Here is a 15,936-nt window from a genome sequence, read left to right as displayed (position 1 = left end):
ACTAAAGGAGCTACATCCATTAACATTTACTTTTCCTTCCCATAGAAAGTACTCCTGGATCAGTGCTTCTTTGTTCTCTTTGTGTCTCTGCTCTGTTCTCTCAAACCTCCAGTCGGTCGTGGCAGATGGCCGCTCACACTGAGCCTGGTTCTGGTTCTGCTGGAGGTTTCTTCCTGTTAAAAGGGAGTTTTTCCTCTCCACTGTCGCTACATGCATGCTCAGTATGAGGGATTGCTGCAAAGTCAACACCAGTGACTGTCCACTGTCTCTACATGCTCATCCAGGAGGAGTGAATGCTGCAAGTCACTGACTGGATGCATTCATCTGCTTAGATAGAAAAACGTTTTATCCAATTTGAATAAATAACTGAATCTGACTGAACTGTTCAATGGTTACAATTAATAGGAATGTATGAACCTGACTGTTGTGAAGTGCCTTGAGACAACGTGTTGTGAATTGGCGCTATATAAATAAAACTGAATTGAATTGAATTATCCCAGGGGTTCATTTAAAAGGTGAAAAACTAAAATAACCTTGTTGTATTAGTTTGGACATCTTCTTATAACTGGGATGTGAGTTAAAGATTAAATGCAAATTCAAGCCTCAGAGGGATCTCATCGTCAAAAAGTGTGTCAGGAGAATCGAAACTATTTGCTAAGCATTAGATTTATCGAGGAACACAGTGAATCAGAATCAGCTTTATTGCTAAGTTCGTACATACAAACAAGGAATTTGACTCCGGTACACTTTGCTCTTTGGGTTTGTTTTTGCATTACAGAATATACATATTTACAATATACAATATACACATATATAATGAAAAGGTACATTTGCAACATCTGTATGCTGTTGTTTTGTTCTCTATTAAATGTTCATCAGAGAAACAGCCTGGAGGAAGAAACTGTCTCTGTGGCGGCTGGTTTTAGTGAACAGTGCTCTGTAGCGACGGCCTGAAGGTAAAACTCTAAACAGTTTATGTGCAGGGTGTGTGGGGTCTGCAGAGATTTTAGCAGCTCTTTTCTTGACCCTAGACCTGTATAAGTCCTGGATGGAGGGAAGGTCAGCTCTGATTATTCTCTCTGCATTCCTGGCGGCTCTCATCGAGTGGAGAAAATATGAAACAACAATGGCATTACCAAGAACTGGAAGTACCTCCAAAACTGAAAAAAGGCGAGATGAAAACTGGTCAGGGAGGCTGTCAAAAACCTACAGCAACAACTGCAGGGATTTCTGACCAGTACTCTCTGTGTAGAACATGTGACAAACATCTCCTGTTGTCTTCAGATGTTTGTGCAGAGGTGGTTCTTGCATTAATGCCACACTGTCACTACAATGTCTTCACAATTGTTTCCATGATATAAATGTTCATAGAACCATACCTAGTTTGTAAATACTTAAGATTCTCCTAAATGTTCTGATGGGTGTCATTTTTTCCATATGCTTGTGGCACCTCCTTGGCCATTGCGCCCTGGATGGGAAGCCATGTTGTCCATATCATAAATCGTTACTGTGTCTGGGCTATGAGGTAGGAGGGCAGGATGGAAGCCTTTTCTTACAAAAGAAACCCAAAAACATTAATCCTAATTACATTTTGTAAAGACAGATTGAAAGTCAAAATGGGTCCTGATCTGATGAAACCAATGCTGAACTTTTTGGCCATGCTTCTAAAATGTAGTTCTGGCACAATGGTAACACTGCACAACACCTAAAGAAAACCATACCTAAAGTGAAGCATGGTGGTGGCATCACTATGTATTTTGGGGCTGTTTTTCTTCAGCTGGAACTGGAGCCTCAGGAAAAGTTGGGGGAGTTAGGAACAGTTCCAAATACCAGGCACAAAACCTTCAAGTTTCTGCTAGAAATATGAAGATGAAAAGGTTCTGTATCTTTCAGCAGGACAGAACCCAAAGTGTTTTTTTCCCAATTCAACAGAAGAAGCCTGAGGATTTGGAATTGGCCAGTCAGAATCTACCTCAAACTCATTGAAAATGTGTGTGATCTAAAGTGGGGAGTGCATGAAACTCTCAAATCTGCAGATTTGGAGCATTCTTTTAAAATAAAAGTGGGTAAATGTGGCTAAGTGATGATCTGCCATGCTGAAAGATTCCTACACAAAATGACTGTTGTAATAAAATGATGAAATCCTTTTATGTTGGTCTCAGTTATACATTACAAAAACCTGGAAACTTAACAGGGCTGTACTATTAATGCCCACTGTAGCTCCACCTTTGCTCTCTTGCCTTGATGGAAGACTGAGCTTCTGGTTGTCTATCATTCCTACAAGCTTATTTCCAACTCATTCAGAGATGTCACAGGTGCATGCCTGCAAAAACTCAAGGGTATTAATACAAACTGCAGAGAGTCACATGATAAAGAAGTGAGTAATAGCCAATAGCTTAACAGCATCAGGAGTGGGGACACTGGTCCTGTCTTGTCTGCCTCGCCCCATTCCCCCAAAGGGTTTTGCTTCCTTAACTGTGACAGTCTCAAGGAGTTTCTCTGGTTTTCTTCCCACGCCTGTGTGTTACTGCAGTGATTTCTCTTAGATTTTTACAGTTTTTTATGTGATCAATTCAGCATTGTTTGTAGATCGGATGCGGAAAAACATTTTCAGATGTCTCCAACAACAACCAACAACTTCATAAAGTTGTGGGAGTTTCAGATTTTTAAGCACTTGGGATTATTCAGTGTGTGCAGAAAAATTAACTTAGGCATTAGATTAATTCAGATGTTAAATACAAATCTGTTCTGTAGACACTTTCTTGTGCAGATTTTTAACATGTCTCTCTTCACATACCTGTCATTCATACAGACTGAATATTACTACGCCTTCCACAATAATGCAGAAATAGTACTGTGCATTATGGGGAGTATCATCCTTCTCAGGATCTCTGCTGACTGACTGCATACTTCAGGTTTTAGTCATGAACTCAGGGTCTTTTAAGCTGCAGCTAAAGTTTCTGCACCCATGTACTTTCATTTTAAACCCCTAAAGACAAACATGGAGAAATGTTCTGTAACTTCATGCTGTGAAACCTGAAAGGATAGTTAAAGATCAAACTGGAAGATGCATCTCTGTAAATAAAAATATCATCAAAGAGTTAATTTATTTCAGTAATTCCATTCAAAAGTGAAACTCATATGCTGTATATACGGTAATTAAATCCTTACCCACAGTATGATATTTCAAGCGTTTATTTCTGTTACCGTTGATGATTTTGGCTTCCAGCTATTAACAACCATGTCTAGCTAAAATATTAATTGTTTTTCTAATTTTACCAAGTAGTAAACAGAAATGGATTGCATTTTCTAACAAATGCGTACAATTGTAAGAAAATTATTTGCAAGCTCCCACATGCTTAATGTAAGTTAAAGGGTTCAGTGATTTGCAAAGCACAATAACATGAGCCATTTCTCATCTATTTCTATGGCCGCAGATTAATTTTCACTCTAAAATATGCAGAAATAGATTTGCTTTAAAGAGATACAGTGTGAAGATTACACTTTTGATTACACTTTTTTTTATGTCTAGGCATGCTGAATGCTTAACGCCTTCACAGAACTGTGAACAGCTGGCTCAAAGTGTTTACCAGTTCTTAAAGTTGCCAGACAGTCCTGCAGCCAGGATCAGAAAGAGCAGAGGGATCACCTGTGGTGCATGTGCAAACACGATTTATGCCTTTTTGCAAGAACCTCGGGTCCAAATGCGTCGTTGTTATTGGGTCCTTCAGCTATTTTAATTGTATAACCACAGCATTGTGCAAATGTCTGGAGCCATCCTTTGTGTTTTGTTTTCAAGGAGCCAGACTGTGTGTTAATTCCTTAAAGTATTCTTAAGCAGTGGTTCTTCAAGCCTTCTGGAGGTCTTTCAAAACTTTTCTTTGCACTTTTAATTTGATTTAAACATAAATATTAACTCGAAGCTGAAGGTTTTTAATTGCGTAAGCAAAGAGACAGACTCCGAAGGACCTATACTGAGGAGCCCCTCAGTGCAAGCTCACATGTTCATATAAACCCTGCAAGTATACCAGCTGGTTGTGGTCAGAACATGAAACCTCAGATTTAAAAACAAAAATCCAAAAACGCTCTGAAAGTCGGGGTTATGGGCACGTGTGCAGCGTGGAGAAAGTTCAGATCATGCCATTTTTGTCAACTCACCTTAATGTGACAACAAAGTTAGAACAGACCAGTGATTACTTACAGATTGTTATCTAACAAACATGAAGTGTTTATGCTCTATTAAGGCTGATGTTTGGGCTGCCCGAAGCCCACGTCACACTGGGACTCACGGTGCCTTCACGTTCATCGGAACATTTCAGAACCTGAATCAGAAAGCGTTTTACCTCCAAGCATGTTTACACAACCTGGACATTTTGATAGGAAATTAATGATCTCAAATGTCTAGCTAAAATATTAATTGTTTTTCTAATTTTACCAAGTAGTAAACAGAAATGGATTGCATTTTCTAACAAATGCGTACAATTGTAAAAAAATTATGTATGATTTTTTAAATTTAAAAAATAGGATATCTGGCTTGGAGAGGAATCCAGATTCTTTAACACTGATACTCATGATGTTCATAAACATTATCCATCTAATCTAACTGAGTCTGAGGTATTCTGCAAAGAAAAACGATGATCAAACCTTTCTCCAACAAACCACTGAGACCTTCACAGAACAGCCGTTTATATACTTAGATTACTTTATAACTTACTACGTGTTTTGAAGGCAACTCGATTTGATTTAAAGGTAACATGGCCCACTTTTTAGACTTTTATTTGTTAAAATATGTTAAAACTATTGTTTTCCTTTATTTCACAAGTAAACACCACTTTGTGTTGGTTGAATACATAAAACTCAAATGAAGCACATTGTAGTTTGTGTTTGTTGAAATAATTCAAGGGGTGTAAATACTTTTGGAAATCAGTTTAGAGTTGTGGGATGTTTTTTCCACAGCTCCTTTTACACTAGTAGAAATAACTGCCTTTTACTGAACATTCACACTAATTAAAATCAATTTAACAACAAAACTGTAGCAAACAATATCGGCTTTTTTAAATGTTGGTTTCTTAGTTGTGTTTTTAAAAACATTTTCCTCAGTTGTGCAAATGTGACACTGCTCTGTATTTTAGAAGAAAAGACGACTGACTGTATTACTAGATGTCATCCAGATAGATTTTCAATGTATAACCAAAATAAATGACAGTCGTTCATTTCTGTCTGGTTCTTCCTTCTTTTGTATATGGCTGAGTGAGAAAAAGGTATGCATTTGCCCAATTTAATTCAGTCAATAAAAAGTTTTTAACCAAACCTTACTTGATGTGCTCTTCCAATGTTATCTGCCTCAGTAGTTCTCCAAGCTTTCTGTCAGCCTTTCTCTTTCCTCTGTTCTGTCTGTTGAAAACCATTCAAAGTCTTCAGCTTTTCCAATTATGTCACATCAAAACCACAAGCTTCAAGGTGTTTTACCTGGATTTTATGTGATCAACCAACATAAAACAGAGCACAGTCTGCAAATAACTGAAGAGTGCTGCCTGTATCTGTAGTCATCCCCCTTTCCTAGGATGCCTGTAAATAAAATCCAGGGAAACCGTTTAGATTCAGAAGTAATTTAGTTTAAGTATAAATCCAGATGCTCTGCGTAGACCTCAAAGGTTTTTTAAAGAACAAACAGCACAATAAAAACCAAGGAGCACAGTATCCACAAACAGAAAGAATATGGCACAACTGTAGAACTAGTAAGAGATGGCTGTCCATCTAAATTGAAAGTCTAGGCAAGGACAGCATTAATCAGAAAAGCAGCCAAGAGGTCCATCGTAGCTGGAGAACCTGCAGAGATCCACAGCTCAAATGGAAGAATTGCCATGTATTCCAGAAATCTGACTTTTATGGAAGGGTGGTACAAGAAAGACATTGTTAAACATAATACATAAAAGGTTCTGTTTAAAGTTTGGCACAAGCTATAAAGGGACACCAGAAGCATATGCTTTGGTCTGATGAAACCAAAACCTAACTTTTTGTGAGCATGAAAATGCTATATGTGGCTGAAAGTGACACTGCACACCACCTTGAACACACCATCCCCATGCTGAGAGATGGAGGTAGCAGCATTAGGCTGAGAGAATACTTGTCTTCAGCAAGGACAGGGAAATTGGTCGGAGCAGATGGGAAGATATATGGAGTTAAAGCAGAATAATCCTGGAAGTAAACCTGTTAGAGGCTACAAAGACTCAAAACTGGGGCAAAGGTTCACCTTTGAACAGGACAACGAGAATGGCCCAGCCAAAGTCCAGACCCAAATCCAACCTATCTCTGTGGCAAGACTTGAAATGTTATCTATACCGACACAGACTGAACTGTAGCTATTTTGCCAAGAAAACTGAGTAAAGAAACAAGCTTTGTAATTTGCTTGAACGGTTATTCCACAAACTACACTGAATGTTTATCGCAAATTTGGAAAAACACGCAAAATGTTCCTTTTTATTTATTCTAAAGTGTAACGGAAATTGGAGAATGAGCAGTCATTTTATTTCAGACAGCGCCTGAATGCACCATCCCGACCTGACCCCTTAAGCGCGTTCCTTACGTTTACGTGGCTACTTCTCCTCCTCCACATCGTACGTGCGCGCACCCGTCTGTCGCGTGGTGGGGATCATCCATATTGCTGCTAGTGGCGCTGATAAGGTTGTAATCCTGAGAGGCCGTTGGACACGTTTTTTTGGCGTTTTTCCCGTGGTTTTTTCTCGGTGCTGACCGCTCCGCATCCCGGGCCGAAGCTCTTTGGGTCTCGGAGCGACAGAGGAGCGGCAGGCCCCGTGGAGCAACTTCACACTTCCCTGAAATTGAAGGCGGATTCGGACTAGTAAGAGAGGGGCAAGGAAGGGATTGTTAAATCCTAGGAAGGGGGGAAAGAAAGACGGTGGTGGGGAAATGGCCACTCAGGTGGAGGCTCTCCTGCTCGGCAACCCGCTTGCTAAGGCGGAGGAGCACGATAAAATCATCTGCGGCGAGCCGGTCGGAGAGGAGGAGGAGGAGGAGGAGCAGCAGCAGCAGCGGGCCAAGCGGCAGCGAGGTGTCGCCGACAGCAGCGCCGGACTGGGAGGGACCACCGGCGTCGAGGAGCAGACACAGGCAGCAGAGCTCCAGCAGGACGAGGACGGCTGTGACAACGGAGACAAGCCGAGCGAGGAGGGAGTTAAAGGCAGCGGGGGCAAGAAGGAGTTTACTGAAGCTCCCCCGCCCAAGGTGAACCCGTGGACCAGGAAAATGAACGCGGTGACCGTGGTCAGCGTGAATGGAGAGGCGCACACTGGTATGTCTCCTCCAAACACCGTCCTCTACTGCCTGTCACTGTTCTTTACTGGATGTTTAGCATTTAGAGAAGCAGAGACCCAACTTAAATAAAAAGAAATAAGGGGAGCTGTCAGGCTCTTTTCTATTTGGAGTTAAAGATCCTCCTCCTCCTCCTCATCTACACACAGTGAAGGATATTCTTAGGGTCGATCATGGGGGGCTCTGGGCACAAGGGGTCACACCCTTTAAAAACACCTAAAATGCTCGATCAGCCGGAGTTTTGTGTTATGAATATAGATTATCACGATGTTTGTGTTCAGCATGATTTACGGTCTTAATCACCCCCCAACATAATCTAAGAGGTGTAATTTAGTGGTTTGTCTCTCAAACTGCATTTGTGCTGTAGCTCACTTAGAAAACCTGCTTGTGACAAGTTTGATCCTACTGCATCCATATTTACAAGGATCTTTATGTTTAGCTCGGTTTTTTTTAAATTTATTTATTAAATTTTTTTTTTTTTTTTTTTTGCAGTGTCATCATTGCAGTCTTGTTGCAAACTTTCTTTCATGTAAGAAGCCGACTGTCCACCATATTTTGCAGTCTGATCAGACACACGTACACATTCTTTGGCCTTGCCAAATATTTAAAGCAGTCTTTACTTCAGTTTAATATGTTTTGTCTTTTGGAACAACCAGCCACGCCAAGCATTAATGACACGTCCGTGGCACTTAAATCAGAATTAAACATGAGCTGTGGTTGGCTGTGTAGCAGCTTAGCCAGGGCTAACAATAGCACACACACACACACACACACACACACGCTCCCCTTTGGCCTAGTCTGTCTCCCTAGCCCTTCCCGTTAGCCCGGCTCTACTATGTGCGCTGCCCACTTCCACTCGCAGCCTACTCGGGGCAGGTACTCCGTCCTGAAATATTGCCTATCATAAAAGCATCTGCTCGTTTAATCGCTAAAAAGGAGCAGGTTTGTTATGCGACGTCACGTGTTCACTCCACGTGTTCCCCGAGAAAAAAAAAGGCATGGCTGCTAGCAGGTTAGCTGGCTAAATTAGCCGTCTTGTCTGCACTCAGTTTGAGGATTAATGTCAGCTAGGTTGCCCAAGGTGAGACCGCGTAGATGATCGGCGACCAGGAAACTGGTTGTCATGTGTTGTGTTTGCTGTCAGAGCCAGAAAAGCGCTCCCACATGGCTGTTCATCCTAGCTAGCTGCTGTTAGCATGTTAGTAGGGAAGCTAGGTCCTCGTTGCAGGGTATTACAGGTGAGGGGAATCCCGGAAAATGTTTAAATTTTAATCTTTCAAGGTTTGAAAAAGTCTTTTAATTTACTGTAAGCAGTATGCCTACTGTAATTGAAGTAGTTTAAGGATATATCTGATTTATTGGTTTAAATTTTAAAGTTGGGGTGGGGGGGGGTACTGTGTCGTTAAAATATTTACTCTTACAGGTTTCAGATGATTTTGCTTTTCAGTTAAAGTTTAAGATCAAGCTAAATTTATAGTTAGATTCCGATAACTTAAGTAAATTCGAAGAATAATTTCAGATCAGGATTTCACTATTGGAAAGAAGTTATCCAAACCAACCTGGCTCTATGTAAAAAAAAAAAAAAAAATAAATAAATAATTGCCCCCTGACCTTAATAACTGGTTGTTCGACCTTTTGGCAGCAGCAACCGCCATCATGCATTCATGATAACTGGCCACCACAATGACTAACTTGATGATGTTCTTTTTCCTGAAAGCCCACATTAGTTTTATGCCAGATGTAACCGGATTATCAAAATACGGTTTCACCAAATATAAGATTGGCCTTTATGAAAAACTGATCCCCTGCCCAATAAATTAAATCTGCATTTGAAGATGGATTTTTATGTTTTTACTCAAGTTAAAATGAGTTTCATCTGAAACATTTAAGTGTGAAAGACAAGAAAAACCCTTTACTTTTTTACTCTCAAACTATGTGTTGCTCTGATGGACAGGTGCAAACCCAACAGTAAGGAATAAATGGGTGTAGAAAGTGGGTGACTATGTACTAATGCAGGATTTTTGAGCATGTAGAAGACTTGAAATTTACTGAAAGGCTAAAATTGACTTTGCTGAAGATTTTAATGGTATTTTGGGGTGTGGCTTCATCTTGCATTTATCAGATTTATATGTGAGTAGTATGTTTTAAAGTTGACATTGTCAATAGAGTCAAACCTCAGACGGTTGCTTTTGAGAGAATATTGTAGAGTGCTCCATGTTAGAGGTAACATAAAGAAATCATCATGATTTGATGCTTTTTCAGCCATGAATTGCTTTCTTGGATGCTGCCTACTCTGACCAAACCTGGCCTGATTTGTTTTTTGTGATCCTGCTGGTTTGTTTGCAGTGGTGGTAAATGTGTATCTTTTATTTTTTAGTAGCATTCAGGCTGCAGCCCGTCTCCAGGATCAGGATAAATGTGCTCCAAAGTTGTCACATTAAAGTGTTTAGATTTGGCTCGGAGTCAGAGGTAGGACTAAAGAGGCTTTAGTTTCTGTTGCATTTAACAGCCAAAGTTGTTGAAATGCAGATGCTAGTCTAGTCTGTTGGGCCTCTCAGCCGAGTGGTGTTTCCAAATCTTTTGTTTTCTTCCCTTAATGCCAAAACCTGGCTGCTTTTAAAGTCTGTCTGTGCTGTTTAAGCAGCCTAAATAAGCAATAATAAGCAATTTATTGAAATATGAGAAAGTAAAACTGCCGACCTTGACTGAAAGACGATGCAGTACATTTAATTGTAGAGATGCACTGATCAGGCGTTTACAGGTTATAAAGAAGAAATGCTACAGGTTGTTTGACTTGTTTGCAAGTATTTTATTAGAGATACACCAATAATCTCCCTCTGATTTGTGAATGGCAAGTCAAAAACAAAATAATTCCCACTATTGTTCCATAATAACACCAACCAACACCAAGTACTTTGATTTGTGTAAAAAAAACAAATAGAAAAAAAAGCCATGTTGACACAATGACTACCACAATGGTGCAGCTTTTTGCATATATAGGGATCATTTTGTAAGTCCTTGTTCTTTTTATTTTTGGATGACTGAAAAAAACTCAGAATTGGCAGGTCAGACCTCAAATAATTGGACCGTATTTCTGAAATAAAACATATATGCATACATTGTGGGAGTTGCACAGCAGTGTGGACTCTAGTGAAACATCCATCAGACATCTGGGTATGTCACAGCCTTGAGAAGTTTGTTTTGGTTAGTTTGGGCTCAGCAGAGTGTGTATGTACATTTTAGATGGCTGTGCAGCCTGTTGGCACCTCACACATGAAGGTAGCTGCAACTCATGATAAATGTTCAAATGTAGGGTTTAGTAGTTATTGTTGTTTAAGTACAGCATCATAGCGTACATACAGTCGGCGCTGGTTTAAATGTTGCAACATGACTGGAAAAAAGCCTGTTTTATTTTAGGGTGAATTTATATTGGCTACGTTTAGTCTGCTTTAAATGGACCAAAGTTCGTTTTCCCCCTTGGATAATACATTCACACGAACCCTGGTCCAGACCAAACAACTGGACCGATACCCACTTTTTGTGGTGGTTTTGGTCCGCTTCCAAACAGACTCTGGTGCTGTTTGCTTCTGGTGTGAATATGTACCGGCCTCGTTCTGACCCAGAAACGTTTTGGACTTAACAAGCTGCCGTAGTGTTGTGAATAGTGAATGCATTGAAGCCATACCTGATCCACCGTCTTTAGCTGAGCAACACTGCTGCCAGTATGCTGTAGGTCAGGGCAAGCAGAGCACGTCGTTTCCTTCGTCTTGAGCACGCATTCGCCGGCGCCGTTCCAAAATTACAAATAGAACTTTGAGAAACCTACACTGACACTTGACACTCATAGTGATTTAGTGGCTTTAATAACTGCTCAAATCTGCAGAACAGAAATGCAGCGAGCATTACTTCCATGATAGTTTTCCTGCATTTCCACCAGATCTTGAACTCAAGCATACTTGGGTCTTGCAGCTGACCCCCGTCGACCTCTAAAGGACTTACCTATAGAGGAAGGCTTTCAAGTGGCACAGTCAAAGTCTGGAGTTACATTCAACTTAAATGGTCTGGCATGGCTTGAAACAGGGTGCTGATGCTTTAAAGGACCCCACTTTGGCTGAAGAGTGGGACAGTTTCTACACAGCGATGTAGAAAGACTTGTTGCCAGTTTCACAAAATACTTGATGGCAGCTGTTGCACAAACAGATTTTGGGTTTTTCCACCTAGGACCAGGCTCGTGTGGTTAGCCTTTTTCCCCCTCATTGGATAAAATCATGATTAGTATTTTCTGACGGTGTCTTATACAAGTTTCAGGCTGAGTCTTTTACTGGCATCGTGTAATATTTAAAGTGCTGGCAATGTTTAGGAACAGTTTTGCTAGCGGCCGGGATTAACTCTGTCGGAGAGAGTGATTGGATCTTTGTACAACGTTAAAATTAAAACCAACAGCAGGAAGATGAAGCTACGATTTTTTTCTTACGCTGCCTTTAGTCACCATTAAATGTTGGGTTGTTTGTTGTTAAAGCTTGAATTCAGCATCTCACAAAAACATTTCCAGGACCTATTTTGGTGTTTGAAAAGAATTTGACTGACGATATACAGGTCCTTCTCAAAATATTAGCATATTGTGATAAAGTTAATTATTTTCCATAATGTCATGATGAAAATTTAACATTCATATATTTTAGATTCATTGCACACTAACTGAAATATTTCAGGTCTTTTATTGTCTTAATACGGATGATTTTGTCATACAGCTCATGAAAACCCAAAATTCCTATCTTACAAAATTAGCATATCATTAAAAGGGTCTCTAAACGAGCTATGAACCTAATCATCTGAATCAACGAGTTAACTCTAAACACCTGCAAAAGATTCCTGAGGCCTTTAAAACTCCCAGCCTGGTTCATCACTCAAAACCCCAATCATGGGTAAGACTGCCGACCTGACTGCTGTCCAGAAGGCCACTATTGACACCCTCAAGCAAGAGGGTAAGACACAGAAAGACATTTCTGAACGAATAGGCTGTTCCCAGAGTGCTGTATCAAGGCACCTCAGTGGGAAGTCTGTGGGAAGGAAAAAGTGTGGCAGAAAACGCTGCACAATGAGAAGAGGTGACCGGACCCTGAGGAAGATTGTGGAGAAGGGCCGATTCCAGACCTTGGTGGACCTGCGGAAGCAGTGGACTGAGTCTGGAGTAGAAACATCCATGTGTACCGTGTACAGGCATGTGCAGGAAATGGGCTACAGGTGCCGCATTCCCCAGGTCAAGCCACTTTTGAACCAGAAACAGCGGCAGAAGCGCCTGACCTGGGCTACAGAGAAGCAGCACTGGACTGTTGCTCAGTGGTCCAAAGTACTTTTTTCAGATGAAAGCAAATTCTGCATGTCATTCGGAAATCAAGGTGCCAGAGTCTGGAGGAAGACTGGGGAGAAGGAAATGCCAGAAGTCCAGTGTCAAGTACCCACAGTCAGTGATGGTCCAGGGTGCCGTGTCAGCTGCTGGTGTTGGTCCACTGTGTTTTATCAAGGGCAGGGTCAATGCAGCTAGCTATCAGGAGATTTTGGAGCACTTCATGCTTCCATCTGCTGAAAAGCTTTATGGAGATAAAGATTTCATTTTTCAGCACGACCTGGCACCTGCTCACAGTGCCAAAACCACTGGTAAATGGTTTACTGACCATGGTATCACTGTGCTCAATTGGCCTGCCAACTCTCCTGACCTGAACCCCATAGAGAATCTGTGGGATATTGTGAAGAGAACGTTGAGAGACTCAAGACCCAACACTCTGGATGAGCTAAAGGCCGCTATCGAAGCATCCTGGGCCTCCATAAGACCTCAGCAGTGCCACAGGCTGATTGCCTCCATGCCACGCCGCATTGAAGCAGTCATTTCTGCCAAAGGATTCCCGACCAAGTATTGAGTGCATAACTGTACATGATTATTTGAAGGTTGACGTTTTTTGTATTAAAAACGCTTTTTCTTTTATTGGTCGGATGAAATATGCTAATTTTGTGAGATAGGAATTTTGGGTTTTCATGAGCTGTATGCCAAAATCATCCGTATTAAGACAATAAAAGACCTGAAATATTTCAGTTAGTGTGCAATGAATCTAAAATATATGAATGTTACATTTTCATCATGACATTATGGAAAATAATTAACTTTATCACAATATGCTAATTTTTTGAGAAGAACCTGTACCATAAAACAACAATGAATGAATTTTCTGAATTCATACTTGACTAAAGCTGTAAATTTAGTCAGATATCAAAGGCTCGCTCCTAATCTCCTCGGTCCTCCTTCTCTCCCCCTCCTCACACATCCCCCACACCCACTCACGCCGTCTGTCAGCTGTTTCTGAGGAGTCTGTGTCCTCGGCCGTCTAACTCTTGTTACGTTTATCGGCCTCAGAGTTGAGTCTGGACATGGAGATAATGGAACGTCCCTGGTGGGGGTTCGGGTGTGGACTGTTTGTGTCTGTGGTGTGCCCAGTCCAGGATCCTAACTGCGCAAATACGTAGGCAGATAATAAGAGCTGGGCTGGGTTTTACGTCTTTACTTTGAAGAAACAAGTTTTTGCAAAGATCTCAGGTGACATTATTGGTTTATCTGCGTATTGACCGGTTTAAGGTAACGGCCTGTCCTTTGTTACGTTGGACGCTCGGTCTGACTTGATACACATGAGACGGCAGCTGTGATAAAGCGCCGTCTCTGTCAGCACTTATAGTGCCTTGCAAGCATGCTGATACCTCTTGGTGTCAACTTTTCACATTCTTTCAAGTTCCAAACACAAACCTCAATGTTTTATTTAAATTTTACCCGATGAACACAACACAAAGTAGTGCGTAATTAAGTGGAAGTGAAATGATGCTTAATTTTCACAACATTTTACGAATGAAAATCTAAACATTTGTGTGCATATGTATTCAGCCGCCTTTACTCCGATACCCCTGAATTAAGCCCAGTGCAACTCATCTCCTTCAGAAGTCACAGGTGGACTCCACCTGTAAGTAATTTAATCTCAGCTGTTCTTAATTCGTTAAACATGAGGATCAAGGAAGACAGCAGACAGATCAGTGAGAATGTTTAGAGGTTTAAACCATAGTTGGGGTATAAAACCGTCTGCCACAGAGCTCGGTTCAATCAATCATCTGAAGATTGCACATCTGCATGCTACCAAGACATGGCTCTCCACCTAAACTGACAGGCCAGGCAGGGAAATGATTAATCAAAGAATCAGCCAAGAGGTCTGTTGCAACTCTGGGGGAGCTGGAGAGATCAACAGCGTAGGTGGGAGAATCTGTTGACAGGGCAAGTACTAGTTCTGCACGCTATGAAAGAGTAGCGAGAAGAAAGAAGCCATTCTTGTAATAAAACCTTATGCCTGCATAAGGTTTTTTATGCCGATTGTTGACCAGATCTTCCCCTTCCAACATGCCCCAATAATCGTGATGACTCTTAGGATAATCTTTTGAGATATTCCTGGTGTGTGTGGTGTGTTAAGAGTGATCTAGTCAGCTCGGAAGGACGTCCGGACTACTACCACCTCAAATCTGCAATGTTAAGCATATTAGATTGTCTTGGCCAAATTTCCTCATATGTGGGGTGTTCCCTGAGGACAAACGAGCACGCAGCCTGTTGAACGTGACGTGTAGCCAATCAGAAAGCGGCGAGACAAAAACATGGAGAGGAATTACGTCGTTGTGCTTGCCGTGTGGCCGGACACCACACAGTGTAGGACCAAACCGGTTATATCTACAATTTCTTATGTGGGGTCTCGCGGGTTATGAAAATCAGCCGATAATTTTAAAATATTGCCATGTGAACCAGTCATTAAGGGAAGGTCTGTTTGCACGTTGCCACAGGCCACGTAGGAGAAACATCGCACATGTGGAAGCAAAAGAGGGAAAAACTTGAGTCCAGGTATTCAAAGCAGCTTTAACTGCAGGTAAGGATGGCTCTAAAGGTCTAAGGGGAAGGGGGGCCGGATAAAAATGCACTCCTCACTTTTCAGATTTTTATTTGTAAAAGGAATGCGAAAACCACGTGCCATTTTCCTTCCAATATGCCATTTTACATTACTTTGCGCACATAAAATGCCAACAATGCACATTGAAGTTTGTTGCTGTAATGGGCTGAAATAGGAAAGGGTTCAACAGAAATGAATCCTTTTTGCTTGGTTATTTTTCCTAGAACTTTGTGGGTTGGATTCAAATCCATTGCTGTTTTTCCTCAGTTTATCAATTGGCTCAAAGCAAACCTGAAGTTGTTGCTTTGATTTGGTTTGTGTGTAAACCTTACAGCGATGAAGTGTAGCAGGTTCTGTGCTCCACTCAGCTTGTTGGATTGTTGCGGTTTTTAAAGATTTTTCATTATAAAATATGTTGTAAGTCTGATGGTTAATAGTCAGGTTTCGTGTCCCAGCAGGATATAAAGAATCTGTGTGTTTTCACCAGCTTGCAAAACGCCTTCATGGATAACTTGTTGTAGAGTCCTGCAGCTCTTCCAGAACTCTGATTCCAACCGGTTTCAGCGTCTCAGCTTGGGGTCTGGTAACAGCCGAGGTCAGGTTAGACTCCAGGACGGTTACCGACGTTACTTGACCT

The 15,936-nt window shown here is 41.2% G+C and overlaps 1 protein-coding gene and 1 long non-coding RNA gene across 4 annotated transcripts in view; one reads left to right on the top strand and one right to left on the bottom strand.

Moving 5' to 3' along the window:
• Positions 1 to 1,005: 1,005 nt before the first annotated feature.
• Positions 1,006 to 6,719, bottom strand: LOC124876523. Its single transcript, XR_007040317.1, has 4 exons — positions 6,587 to 6,719; positions 5,470 to 5,568; positions 5,317 to 5,394; positions 1,006 to 1,160 (listed from the first exon to the last, which is right to left on the bottom strand). It is a non-coding gene; the product is annotated as an uncharacterized LOC124876523 (long non-coding RNA).
• Positions 6,677 to 15,936, top strand: part of larp1 (La ribonucleoprotein 1, translational regulator) — a 59,546-nt gene continuing 50,286 nt past the window's right edge. The window contains exon 1 of one of the 3 annotated variants that reach the window (XM_047379376.1): positions 6,677 to 7,312. In XM_047379376.1, coding sequence (XP_047235332.1) covers positions 6,931 to 7,312 — 382 coding nt within the window. In that variant the 5' untranslated portion in view covers positions 6,677 to 6,930. The remainder of the gene's footprint in view (positions 7,313 to 15,936) is intronic. The other 2 variants (XM_047379375.1, XM_047379377.1) reach the window with 2 other exon arrangements.

Source organism: Girardinichthys multiradiatus, chromosome 11 (genome assembly GCF_021462225.1).
Source record: "Girardinichthys multiradiatus isolate DD_20200921_A chromosome 11, DD_fGirMul_XY1, whole genome shotgun sequence".
In the NCBI taxonomy this organism is placed as follows: Eukaryota; Metazoa; Chordata; class Actinopteri; order Cyprinodontiformes; family Goodeidae; genus Girardinichthys; species Girardinichthys multiradiatus.
This window is presented reverse-complemented; position numbering and strand designations above follow the sequence as displayed.